This window comes from Nerophis lumbriciformis, linkage group LG14 (genome assembly GCF_033978685.3).
Source record: "Nerophis lumbriciformis linkage group LG14, RoL_Nlum_v2.1, whole genome shotgun sequence".
NCBI classification, from domain to species: Eukaryota; Metazoa; Chordata; class Actinopteri; order Syngnathiformes; family Syngnathidae; genus Nerophis; species Nerophis lumbriciformis.
In genome coordinates, this window is record NC_084561.2 from 23,372,234 (window position 1) to 23,386,370 (window position 14,137).

A 14,137-nucleotide genomic window follows, 5' to 3' on the forward strand; every position below is an offset into this window, starting at 1 on the left:
ACAAAATAACAAGCACAAATGTGTGTTTCGATTCTAATATTTCAAGATACCGAGCATATTTCAATTGGGGTGTGGGGAGGAATAAAAATACATCACTATCTTACCTCTTGCCACATATCATCATAAGCAGCTTTCATCTCCTTCTCAAGCACATTGGACAGCACCTCCTGCAGGCAGTCTTGAAGCTCAGAAACACATCTGTTTATTTTCTCATCTTCTTCTTCTTCTGCACTCTGCTTTTTGCTCTCTGTAATTATATGCATCTACATGAGTGGAGGAACAAGACTTGCAGACAATCACAAGGACAGAAGCTATGCTTACTGTATATGCACGTAGTATACTAAACAGGATAGAAATAATTGAACATACACAGTATACATTAAAGTTTTAAGATAACCGGCTATTAAAACTGTGGTTATGGTTTTAATTCATTTTGAACATGCATACAGTTACATGGTACAGCACATATTTCCAATTTCAAAAAGGAGTAAAAAGAAGTTTCATAGCCATTTCTAAAACACTTGTTTGTTCACTTCCTGTGCTCAAATTGTAACACAAACACATTAAATAAATAAATAATCAATGACGTTCTCATGAACGAATAATTTTTTATAAGTTGTGATTCACATAATGGAAAGAATAAGATTATCTATTTTTTCAGTCAGGTTCAAGATGATTATCACGATTCATATTAGTTAATTGTTTGACTTCTTTGCCTAATCTATTCCATAATTTAACTTCACATACTAATAAACTAAATAATTTAAGTGTTGTACATGCATTCAAAAAATCTTCCCTTATGCAGCATTTCTCCTCATAGGTAAGAATAATTGTTTAACATTTTTGGGTAGCAGGTTATTGTTTGCTTTGTGCATCATTTTAACTGTTAACTGTATGGAATGCCCTATCGGTAACAGCTAGAGATGCTACCTCACTTAAAACTCATTTGTATACGCTAGCCTTTGAATAGACCCCTTTTTAGACCAGTTGATCTTATGTCTCTCTTTTCTGCTCTGCCCCCCTCTCCTGCGGGGAGAGGTTATCCGGTGACCACAGATCAGCCTCCACGGAGCTGTTCAAAGTCGGGACCCAGGATGGACCACTCCTCTTTGCATCAGTTGGTGACGTCTCTGCGCCCCGACGTGTCTACATGCTAGAGGATCCCCTGCTGGCCCCACTATGGACTGGACTCTCACATTATTAACCGCATCCACTTGGCATCACCCACGGGGCGGGGGGGTCCCTTCCAAGGTTTCTCGTTGTTCCCATTGGGTTTAGTTTTTTCTTGCCCTGATGTGGGATCTGAGCCGAGGATGTTGTTGTGGCTTGTGCAGCCCTTTGAGACATTTGTGATTAAGGGCTATATAAGTACACTTTGATTAATTCATTGATTGAATTGCATACCGTTCTATTTGTTAGATCTTATTATTAATTGGGGCAAATGCTTTTGTTAAGTCCATGAACACTGCAGTAGAACACTTTTTACCATCTACTGCATTGGTAATTTTGTCTGTTATTTCAATTAATGTCATCGATGTTGAGATGTTTGCTCTGTATCTGTATTAGTTGTCCATATGCGATCCACTTTTATTTATGAATTTGTCACATCTGTTGTAAAATAACTTAAAGGACATACAATTAGAAGAACACATGGAGCTTGTCTGGGGGAAACTTTGTCCATTCATCTAGAAGAATGTTTATGCAGTCAGAGATCATTGATAATGGACGGACAATCACTTTTTAGTTTTTAGTTAAATTTATTTAATCATAAAGGTGTTTAACAGGCTAGGTTATTGCGTTCTCCCAGACCAAACTCATCCTTTATGGATAAGCATGTTTTTATGGACCTTGCTTTATGCAACAGGGTAACATTCTTGCTGGAACAGAAAAGGGACTTTGTTTTAAGCTTTACCAAAATATGTCAAACTTATTACCCCAAGTGACTTTGGGTAATATAGAGCAAATGCATGAAATTGTGGCAATGGCTGTAAAGAAAACTGTGGGGCAAAAAATTCCCCAGTACATTTCATTAATAGACAAGATTTGTTATGAAGTTGAAAAAGTATAGACTAAGAAGACTATCTTATCTTAATTCCTGTTCTTTATAAGAAATACTTTCTTACCTTTCTCCCTAAGACTTGAAGAAAGACTTGCTCTGTCATGAGTACAAGGAAGAGGTGGTGTAAAACTCCTTCTTGGCATGGTTGAGGTCATTGGGAGGTCATTTTGAGGAAGCCCCTGGAGTAGAATGCTTTGTTGGTGGTTATGGTCTTGCCTTGCTTTCCCAACCTCTGCCTCCAGGTCAATCTTACTCAGGGCCTTGACGCCACTGAGGACAGCTTTACTGCATAGATTTTTATCATTTCTACAACAGAAAAGTAAAGGGATGGAAAAGGGTGTGCATGTTAATAGAAAATTAAGGATGTGGATAGTGATAACTTTCAATAAAGGTTTTCAGTATAGTGGAACCCCCATAATTTGCAGGAGGTTTTACAATTCTCACTTCAACCGAATATAACTTTGCATATGTTGGGCTACATTGGATTGGTTTTAGCATCTTTAATGCACAGAATGTGTCAAAGCAGTCTAGCATTGTTCAATTTGTCTAAATGAAGCTCTCTGTGTTGGCCCTGCGATGAGGTGGCGACTTGTCCAGGGTGTACCCCGCCTTCCGCCCGATTGTAGCTGAGATAGGCTCCAGCGCCCCCCGCGACCCCAAAGGGAATAAGCGGTAGAAAATGGATGGATGGAAGCTCTCTGTGGAAAAGGTTTAGACACTCCTGATCTAAAAGATAAACACAGAAAGTGTTTTTCACTTTAGCTTCTTAATGTTATCTGTAATGCCAACAAATGGAAATGGAGGTTGAATATAATGTAGTAGTAGTGTACTGTAGGGGACATGTCTCTGTCCTGTCGGCTCAGTTTGGCCAGGGTGAACTCTTTCCACACTAACCCATGAAGCTAAACAGGAAAAGCGGAAGAAAAGTGGTTAAAAAAAAAATTAAAAAATGCATGATTTGAAACTGTGAACTATTTGTTTAAAACAAAGGTCATTACGATTTCAGGGTTTAATGAAAACCTTGACAATTAAGCCACGTCAGTCCGATTGAATTTCTTGCTAAAATAATCAATCAAAGAAAAGGAGAAATCACAATAAATAATGTATATAATAAAATAAAAGGCCATCCATATGCTAATATGACGAAAACATGCCGAGGCACAGGATTCCAAGCTCTATTCTGTCCCATTGACTCTGTCTGGCCTTTCTCTCATGCCAAACTGGAACAATCTGCCTGAAGCCACTCACAGTCACATGTGTGCGTACTATCTGCAGAGGACACAGGCTGCAGAAGCAGCAGTAGCACTTGGGGGAGGGGAAACTCACGTGCACAGGATGAGAGCACTGCCTGGGTACAGACTCTGGTACTGGAGGCAGCACTGCAGCACTTTGTCATCATTATTCTCAGCCATCAGACTGTCTGAAGACAGTGACGCAAACAAATTGACAGGAGACAAGAAGCGAGATATTTGATCAAATCGCAGGCATGTGATAAAGCATTTGAAAATTTGCAACACGGCACAAGTGTTCTAAATTCAATAGTCTGATGACGGTTGGAGTAAGAGAACAAAATAAAGATACAGATTTTACTTCAGAAGTCACTATGCTCTCATATACACTTCTGATCCAAATCTTAAAACCATTTGAAAAATTGCTAAATGTGTTCTGTTGGATATTAAGAAGGCTTGAAATAAAGCTTTAAAAAGAAGAAATAGGAGTAAGATACAGAAAATGAACATAAGTGAAGTGATTTATATATATATATATATAGCGATTTTTTTCTAGAGACTCAAAGCACTATATATTGAGAAACCTATGACTGAATCTATATTTTAAGCTATATTTACATCAGTGTGTCTGGTACTGAAAGCAATGTGGGTGAAGTGTCTTGCCCAAGGGCAGAACAACAGTGACTAGGATGGCGAAAGAGGGATTATATGGTGAACATTTATTAAAAACAATTTTGCTGGTATCAGAAGCTCATCAGCTGATCAAAACCTTAAAACTATTAAACAGAAACACAATGTGTATAAAGGGACTTGTAGTTCCACCATTCTTGATCACTTAAAAACGTGTTCTAGTCATGATGCAGGCAAGTGTTTCAGGAAGGCAGTAGGGGAACATTCCTCCAACAGTTAAATACAGTATGTCTTTTACAAAGTGCATCCACTGTCTAGAACTAATGTCTATTTTTGTAAACTTCCCTTGACATTCATGTTCTCAATTGGAGTTGTATTAGGGGCACATGCAGGGTGGTGCAAAAGATAGATGCTATTCACCTGGAAGTAGTCCTTCGCCAGGTAAACCGTACTATTGTTCTGTTTGAAAACCCAATCATACCACACAGTCGAAAATTCAAAATTGATGATGAAATTTACTGTATCCAACTTCGGCCGCGATGGGGTATATTTGAGAGGCTTTGCTTATGGAGCTTAATAATTCTACCATGTAAAGACAACGATTGTTTGCTTTTTCCATCAGAAAGTCATGACAATCAGTACGTTTCCATGCACTAAATGAGTCTGATTTCTCCGATTTTCACACCCACAGTACATGAGAAGTCCCAGTTCTCATGTTCTATCTCTAATGCGACTGTTGGCCATACGGTGTGTGCCTCTCGAACACTAGGGGGTGATTGAGCTTGTTAAGCTACATGGTAATATGAGTAAAGGAAGACAATGCTACAAAATAGATCTAATAGCTATCAAGCTTTAGAATCTAACGGATAACTACAATTTCCCACCGATATTTGGTGTTGTTAGTAATTATTTAATGTGTTTAAATGACATCTGCATTGGTTCTTGTGGTTATTGTAAACTACAGAGTGAATTATTTTTAATTGCTGGTTTGATAACATTGTCTAAACTGTTGTATAGAGACGGTCAATCCTTACATTACAGAATAAAGTATGAATAACGATGTTGCTTACGTGGATGTACAGCACTTTGGCTACCCCTGTGGTACATTTTAAATGTGCTTTATAAATAAAGTTGATTTGATTTGATTTGATGTACAGAGGTACAGAGGATGAGGCAGAGTTACAGTACTTCATGTGATCTTATTATTGTTGTCTACTGACTAACAAAACACACTTTATTCTTACTTTGTATTAATATCATTGCATATACAAAGATGTTTTGGTGTCAAAATATGTCTGTTTATGGGTTTCTGTCCACCTTATAAAGTATCTCCACCGGCCGGTATGTGCTGGTATCATGTCACATATATAAAGGGTCTTCTTTGAGAACATTCTGGTACTAATTATAAAAGGTATGTTTTTATTTTATCATATACTTTAAAAATAATGACTTATTGGCAACACTAAAATTGGCCCTAGAGTGTCAATGTGAGTGTGAATGTTGTCTGTCTATCTGTGTTGGCCCTGCGATGAGGCGGCGGCTTATCCAGGGTGTACCCCGCCTACTGCCCGTGTGCAGCTGAGATAGGCTCCAGCACCCCCGCGACCCCTGAAAGGGACAAGCTGTAGAAAATGGATGGATGGACTTATTATAGCTTCTATATCTTTAATTGTGCGCTTGTTGGTATAAACAGTCCCACCGTCTTGTTCTTCTTCGCCTGATACTTCACTACATGCCAAAGAGAACTGCTTTCCACTTACATAATCCAAGTGTGGTTATCCTATTTTTAAAAAGACAAACAGAACAAGTTGTTTTTGCAAACATGTTGTATTTTAAAGTTTGTGGTCTTTAAAGTGTGATCAGCTGACAAAAGCGTGTTTGAGTTTAAAAGCAGTTCTAAATAAAGTGTCAGCCAAAAATGTCAATGTATTTCATTATTTTTACCACTTGCTCCCATTTCTTCTTCTTTTATGCATGTCTTGCTAACTGACATAATTCATGTTATAGTAATGGATTATGAACAATCAGCATAGTGCTACTGCCACCAATTGGCCATACATTGAAGTACAGCCAAGTACAATAAATAATAGTAGGCCCGTTAACAGGTCCAACAATGTTTCTTGAAAAAAAAAAAGTAATAATTAGGTATATTATCTTCATACATCTCCAACAGTAAAATTAGAGCCCCACCCTATCAAGGATATGAATAACTGCACACTCACTGTTACTTTCAGCAGCCTGCTGCATTGACTGGCCCCAAAGGTATTTCTCTTTGCTTTTCAGAGAGTTGTAAATGTAGGAAATGGCGGGACAGGCCAAATGAGCGACCGATCCTGTGAGACCTTTCCCCTTTTTTAGAGAATCCAGCTCCTGAAGAACCACCCAGGGAATCAGGACAATTGGTAAACCCAAAGCTACAAACACATAAAATATGAAAAAAAGATATGTAAGATAACATGCAAAACTCAAAGTGTACTGTAGCTCTAAGGACTTGGAGGTTATATTTTGATTAGCACTTCCACAACAGTTATAGAGTCTTTGTTTGCAAGCAAAATAAATAAATGTGTACTAAAACACAAGTGTATTAGGTAAATTCATTACCTCCAAAGCCGTGATATTTCATCTTTTTCACATAATCCAAGTGACTGAGGAGAATGTTGGTGTCCAGCACAAGGATTACATCTTCTTGAGCAGGTTGTTTGCCTGTAGAAATACATATGTTTGAGATGACAATGAATTGCCCCCAACTATTAAATCAAAAGTGCAAAGGGGTGGAGCTAAACATCAGTGTATCGCTTGAATTTACATGATGTCATGACCGGCTCATTAAATATGCGTGGTGGTCAAGCCAGTGTCTGTTCTCAATGGTTACTAGGCGCCATTTAGCCTTTCTCGAAGAAAAATGCAGCTATGCTTGCATTGTTTTCGGCTGTACAAACCTTTCTAATCGAAAAAAGGGTACACACTTCTTCAGAGTTCCTCAAGAAGTAATCAAGAAGGGTGGAGAGTGCAAGATTTTACGAATGACGACGAGAAAAGTGGCACGCGATACAGTCCAACTTAGGGAGCAGTCGAAGAATGCACAGGCTTGCAGTGACCACCTCGTTAAAGGTTTGTTTGAAATATTTTTAATGTACTTTATTTGTTTACTATTTCCCATTTAAGTTTTTTCCTGATATTGTTTGTATATTATTTTTTAACAAACAGAAACCAGAATGTTATGGTCAATGATACTTTGTCAGGAAAGGTACTTCTACGTCTCCATCCTTATTTATTTTGTACACAAATTTATCAGAGTACATATGACAACAGGACAAAAATCAGTGATGATTCAGTAATTGTTGAGTTTGTTAAATGGATTTGCAGTCCTGGGTGTCAGCTGTTGAGTGCTCGTCGCCGCACTACATAGACACAAAGTTGAATCATGAAATGCAAACTTACCCAAGCAATACACAAGAGCACAAGATAGTTTGACATGTTTGGGAACTCCACAGACGGATAATTCTTGGTATCACTGACCGACAAATCTTTTTTTTAAAAAGTATAGGGATCTATTATATTGCATAGTTAGATTTTTTGCTCGTATCTGTTTTAGCAGGAAGATCGAGGCCTATTGCATACTCAGAGTTTTGCGCGCTGCTTGCTGCACAACAGCCATCTTGGCTTGGTTGACCACCACTGCTTTCCACTTGCGGGAGGAAGTCACATGACGGAATACAGGCAATGTACTGCATAAAAATGCAAATGTCATATTGTTTAAAATCCTTGTTTGCTGTATTAGGAGTTGTCCTTAAGATTATTTTCCATTAAATGTTTGAGTCACTTTAACACTTCCTTAGATACACTTAATGAACCAAGAGGATGCATAAAAAAAACATGTCTTTTAAAGACCCTGTAATTTTACAAAACAAAACAAATCTAGAAATTAATCTTTGCCACCCACAATATCGTCCACTAGTTATCTTTCAATTGTGTAATAACCAGCGTTTGCCAAAGCACTGCAATCTATATGTGCCATAGGGTGCAGGTTTTTTTTCGAATTTGCATAATTGGCAATGACACATCAGCATGTTATTTTCATGGACAAAAATGAGCTAAAAAAACATAAAAAGCAAAACAAAAACGTTCTTGTTGAGAAGAACGATACTATATGTGCTTTCATGTTAGAGTAAATGTCCAGTAACCCTAATACAAAGGTTTTTGTTGATAGTCACTTTTTCGGAAAAAAATGATCGAGAGGGGTCTGAATATTCGCTTATGTCACTAATTTAGGAACACTAATCCCTATGTGTTAAGGAATAGAGTTACAATATAATCTCCAGTACGGTAGTTGGAATGGTTTATGAGTAAGAACAACAGGTAAATCTTTCATCAATCATACAAGCCAAATCTAGTTGTGGCAGGCTGTCAAAAATAAATGAATGTATGAGATACACTGATAATGTACAGTATTTTAGATGTATACAGTACTATAAATACTGGTCAACAAAATAAACTGAGCTCATATAATAAGGTCAATTAAAATGAAACCAAACTTTGAAAGTTTAATCTATCTAGGTGAGGAAAATATATCAGTGGAAGAGCAATGATGTGCCGTTTTGACAGACAGGTATTACATGAATTACATTTAATATTAATTTATTATTGTGGTTATAGTTTGCAGACCTATTTCCGACATTGTGGTTAATTAATTTAAATACATGAGAGTTAAAAAATGTTACAAACACCTCAGGGTATGTTTAGGAATCTGGAAACCAACCATGTTGGCACTAAAATACCAGCAATATTTTTTAACTGAAACCTCTATCATATCCCATTAATTTTCTTGGATTTACATGACGTCACATACGGCTCACGTCCGGCTCATTAAATATGTGTGGTGGTCAAGCCAGCGTCTGTTCTCAATGTCGCCATTTAGTCTTTCTCAAAGAAAAATGCCCTATGCTTGCATTGTGTTTGGCTGTAAGAACCGCTCAAATCGCAAAAAGGATCAAAGTTTCTTCATAGTTCCTTGAGAGGTACGGTAATCAAGAAAGACGGAAAATGAATGCAAGATTTTGCCAAAGACGACGAGATAACTGGCCAAGGGAGCGGAGTCAAAGAACGCACAAGTTTGCAGTGATCACTTTGTTAAAGGTTTGTTTGATACATTTTTTAACGTTTAGTATTTCCTATTAAAGTATCATCTTGATATATATATTTTTTTAATCTTATTTCAGAGTTCTTAAAACGCATTTTTGCTAAAAGTTTTGCGCAGCACCAACGCAGCGAGACTAAATAAAAGAAAGCAAATGTTAGCAAGACCTAAAAGAGTTAAAACTTTTACCAAAGGCAGCAATCATAATGAAGCTTTCAGCACATACACAACGTTAAGATTTATGGATATATTTTGATTAGGACGTGGAAAAAAATGCGTACTCATGACGGCGCATGCAACAAGTCAACAAACATGACTGCAAATGTGAAGTTAAATCAGGAAATGCAACTTTACCCGAACAAAAACAATGCATGATTTATCCGGGAAAATCTTGATACCAATTTCATTGACCCAGACACACACAAAAAAGTTGTAGGCCTCCATGCTTTTCCAAGTTTTCATTAGTTTTTTCGTGTAGAATGGCATCTGGAGCACAAGATAGTTTGATGTGTCTGGGATCCCATCGACGGATAATCCTTGGTATTACTCGACACATTTTTTTTATTATTAAGTACAGGGATCAATTCCATTGCATTTTTTTGCTCGTATCTGCTTTTTGCAGTAAGATCTACATCTCTTGCGTACTCAGATTTTGCGCGTTGCTTGCTGCACAGTAGCCATCTTGGCCTAGTTGACCACCACTATTTTTCATTTCCGGTAAGAAGTCACGTGACGAATGCAAATGCAAAGTTGTAAATACAATTGTGTGTTGTTTTATGACATTTAATTGAAATATAGTGAGAGGCCCCACAAAAACCATACAACTCACATAATGTATAGGTAGTGCTCTCCTCTGGCGGGTCAATGTCCATACAGGTGAGCTCTCCGTAGCTCTGCATTACATCCACCTCCAATCTCCTCTCAGAACGGGCAAGGTGAAGCTCCTCCGCCACTTGCATCTGGAGTCCAAACTATTTCAACATGCAAATACAATGAACCCGCTTTAGTTTGATTAAAAAACAAATTCATGTTGTATCTCACCTGGTCACTCTGCTGCTCAGGGATGGCATTGCTATTGCTTGGGGCGACACTTGAAAAAGATGGACTTGTGTCTTTCCTTTCAAATGTAAAGCTTGGAGGAACATCCCCACAGTGAGGTTTCAGGTTGCTTGCTGATGTCTCTGAGAAAGAGTGCTCGGTCTGACATGTGTCAGTTATGCTTGTAGACGTAGCGTCAGACCTCTCACCTGTGTTGGTATCCACGGGCACTTGTTGAACCTTTTTTGGTATCTTAAAAGTGGAATGTACTTTTGTTACTGTTGGCCGATCATGAGATGGCTTAGCAATTTTAAAGGACACTTTAGTGTTGGCTGGAATAGAAGACGGTTGACTGGTCAAGTCAAGCGATGTTTTTACATTTTTATCTAAGCTCTCATTTTCCTTAAGCAGCAATTCCTCTTTGACCAGTTTTGTTTTCTTGTTTCTTTTAAAGTCCAGGCTTGGTTTCTTGGCCTCTTTTGCGTTGCTGTCATTTCTAGTGTTAGACATGTTCATATCTTGACATTTACTCTTCAGCAATTCCAGGCATTGTCTCTTTTTCTCCTGCGAAACAAAAGTGGGACTGCTATGCTTTTTTTTCAATGTAGGCAGGCTCGTGTGGCAAGATTTTTCCTCTGAACTGCGCTTTGAGTTCCTTTTTTCTTTTCTCCGATCATCTTTGTCTAAATCACTAATTCTCTGGAATCTTGAGGGTCTACTTTCTTTTATTTCACTCCTGACTGCATCATTATCTTTCTTTGAAATATTAGGCTCTTTTTTATGGGAACAATTGCTGTGGATTGTTGCAGAGGAACTTTTTGTCTTTGATTCAGCCACACCTGTCTTAGAGATGTGTCTCTTATCTGTTTTAATTCTTGCAGACAGCTTGTGGACAGCCGTTTTGATTTGCGGGGTTTCGGTAACAGCATGTTCTTTTTCTTCTGTAGAACGGCTTTAAGTGGAAGGAGAAAACAGTCAATATTGTTTTCATACAAATACTGGAACATATTTGCGATTAAAAGTAGAATACAGTATAACAAACCTGGAGTGCCTGTTTCTCTTGTGTTTCCTTTTGGATCTGTCACTCCTACAGTGTTCTTTGGATGTCTAAAATTTAAAAAAAATAAAACAATTACTTTCAGAGAGTCTGTATATAGCTTTTTATTTAAGCACTATAAACTAGTGACACACTGAAAATTCGGCAACAGAAAATAAAGATGAGTGATTTCACTCAATGAAACAGCACTGCCGAAACAGGATGTTGTGATAACGTAGGCAAAAACGCACGCGATTGTCTGGAGCGGGGGCAGCATGTCTGCAATGTGGATGTATTTTAATATATCTGTGATATACAGCGATCTACAAAACACCCAATGTGCAAATATTAATAACAGTGGTGCTCTTTCAAGGAGAGAAAGTGCAGCTGGAGTGTCATCGCAGAGCAAGTCTGACGTCAGTAAGTGTTTTGTGACAGTAGAAGCTCGCTGTAGCTCTTGCTGTTTGTCATGTACATTGAGTGACATAAGTAAAGAGTTTCTAAACACAAGTACAGTCACCAAAAAAAGATGCTAGATTTGTTGCTCATCATTGTTGATAAATAAAAAGTCTCTAAAATGATTGGAGAAGTTTTTAGAAACTTGAAAAATGTTCAACAAAGTGCAGCCATTGTTAAATTGTACAATAAGCAGCAACAATCGAAAAATAAAGCAACACGATATTATATAAATAGATAGATATTCATTAATAATTCATACTAATTACTAATAACACAAATTTGTTTTTAAACATATGTATAATATATTTACCAGTAGCTGTTATTACAGAAAATATACACGATGCATCATCGCAGATTATGCAAGTTATATGGTGATGTCATATTGAGGTGCAAAACCCATTCTAACCCAAATCTTTTACCTGAATAGCTTCGAGGAGACATTATCAAACCTTATTTTAAAGTGCTGGTATCAAAATTAAAGAATCATGAACGTTAATTTTACAAGATGAGCCATTTTTAGATTGTTTTTTTTTTAAACACCCTCAGCAGTAGATAAACATGTGTAACTTTTAAACACAAGTAAGTTGAACCTAATTTATCATCCAATTTCGCCAAATAAGATCCAGTTTTATGTTTGTGTATTTATAAAATATGTGTGGGTTGTTCACTTCAATGTGTATGTAGGTGCAAGTATAAAACAATTTGTGGTTACATATGTTTACCTTATAGACACTCAATGTCTTTCTATTCATAACAATAGTACTGAAATATGGTTATGATATAAGCAAGGACTAAAATCCTAACAATTATATCAAGCTAATTGTATTAACAGCAGACTAATAACATTTACAAAAAATATTAAATGCATGTTTTACCTCCTCCTCTCTGGATGACTTCTTGTGCTTCCTTTTTCTTTCAGACATTTTTCCTGCAGCTTATTTCCAGATCCGAGAGTACCAGGTCAGTCAAAAGAATCCCGAAACTGAACAGTGTGGTATCACAGGGTTTCTGCAGGTATCAGCAAATCAAATGTAATGTTTTTTATTGCCTTTTTAATGCAACTTAAAACAAATATCATGCCTATGCCCAACTACATATCATTATTATATTTAGTCAAAAGCATCAATCAGTCAATCAAAGTTTATTTATATAGCCCTAAATCCCGAGTGTCTCAAAGGGCACAACGACATCCTCGGCTCAGATCCCACATCAGGGCAAGAAAAAACTCAGCCCAATGGGCTACAATGAGAAACCTTGGAAGGGATCGCCTGATTGGCAACACTAAATTGGCCCTAGTGTGTGAATGTGAGTGTGAATGTTGTCTGTCTATCTGTGTTGGCCCTGCAATGAGATGGCGACTTGTCCAGGGTGTACCCCACCTTCCGCCCGAATGCTGCTGAGATAGGCTCCAGCGACCCCCCGCAACCCCAAAAGGGACAAGCGGTAGAAATGGATGGATCGATGGAGGGGATCGCAGATGTGGGGACCCCCACAAATCATGCCATTGTCTGCATGCACAAAATTCTAAGCATTTGACAAACATAATGTTGAATAGTTGAAAATATTACATTATTGTGACCAAATTGAGCACTAATGTAATCATAACAGTATATTAATAGCCATGCAAGTAACTATTTCAAACGCAATAACCATTTTCATTGTTGCAGTATTGTGTTCATTGTAGTTGGAAAGTGAATAACTTAGTTATCCTAAATAAGTAAACAAACATAACATCAACAACAAACATCTTGAAGTGCAGTTTTTCCCCTTTGAGTGCCTCTGGACATCGTCTTTAATCCTTTTAATGCCATTTAAAGCCTTAATTTTCGTGAAATTAATTTAAAGGCTATTAATGTTTTTTAATGACCCTTGGGTACCCCTCCATCCATTTTCTACCGCTTGTCCCGTTCGGGGTACCCAGTAATACATGACACATGCTAACAATAATAGCCATTTGCTATACAGTGGCTGATTTTAATGTAGAATAACTATCTTCACTGTAGAATTCAAGATTACGTTTTTTACGACGGCAAATTGAGTTCCAAATGGAGTGTACATTTAACTACTAATACAAACATAAATTAGACTTTGACCTGTATTAGTTTTATTTATAAATGCCTGCATACAGTAAGTAAACCTCACCGTGAGTTAAACTTAAGACAACGCCACGGCAAACCTAGCAAGGTTATGCTATACATGAATGTAAAACAATATTGTAGTTTAGCCCCGATGAATACACAATAATATGTAGTTTGGTAAAGAATACATTTCGATAAATGATTTTGCTCGATACTGTTTTGACTTACCAAATCAGCTGCTCATCTTCTTCTACGGTGGCCGGTTTGAAGTGGTTTCGTCTCTTTGAGCGTCACATTACTGCATCCTAGAGGTCATAGGGGAGAAGCGCAGGTAAAACGGCATCAAATCCCAATGAGTAATCGCTGATTAACCTGCTTTCCAATGTCCCTGCTATAGAAATTAAATGTACCAGTGATGTGGCTTCAGGGCCAGCAAGGCCTTCTCTGCTGGCCTAACATAACCAGAAATCA

At 37.6% G+C, this 14,137-nt stretch overlaps 1 protein-coding gene across 3 annotated transcripts in view; it reads right to left on the reverse strand.

Moving 5' to 3' along the window:
* swt1 (SWT1 RNA endoribonuclease homolog) overlaps nt 1-13,932 on the reverse strand; it is a 53,215-nt gene extending 39,283 nt beyond the window's left edge. For 2 of the 3 annotated variants that reach the window (XM_061975784.2, XM_061975781.2), the window contains exons 1-10: nt 13,895-13,932; nt 12,464-12,596; nt 11,136-11,200; nt 10,097-11,045; nt 9,885-10,026; nt 6,520-6,621; nt 6,141-6,332; nt 3,386-3,479; nt 2,124-2,365; nt 105-247 (exon numbers count right to left, since the gene is read on the reverse strand). In XM_061975784.2, the coding sequence (XP_061831768.2) occupies nt 105-247; nt 2,124-2,365; nt 3,386-3,479; nt 6,141-6,332; nt 6,520-6,621; nt 9,885-10,026; nt 10,097-11,045; nt 11,136-11,200; nt 12,464-12,511 (1,977 nt within the window). In that variant the 5' untranslated portion in view covers nt 12,512-12,596; nt 13,895-13,932. The remainder of the gene's footprint in view (nt 1-104; nt 248-2,123; nt 2,366-3,385; nt 3,480-6,140; nt 6,333-6,519; nt 6,622-9,884; nt 10,027-10,096; nt 11,046-11,135; nt 11,201-12,463; nt 12,597-13,894) is intronic. The other variant, XM_061975783.2, reaches the window with a different exon arrangement.
* Nucleotides 13,933-14,137: the final 205 nt, after the last annotated feature.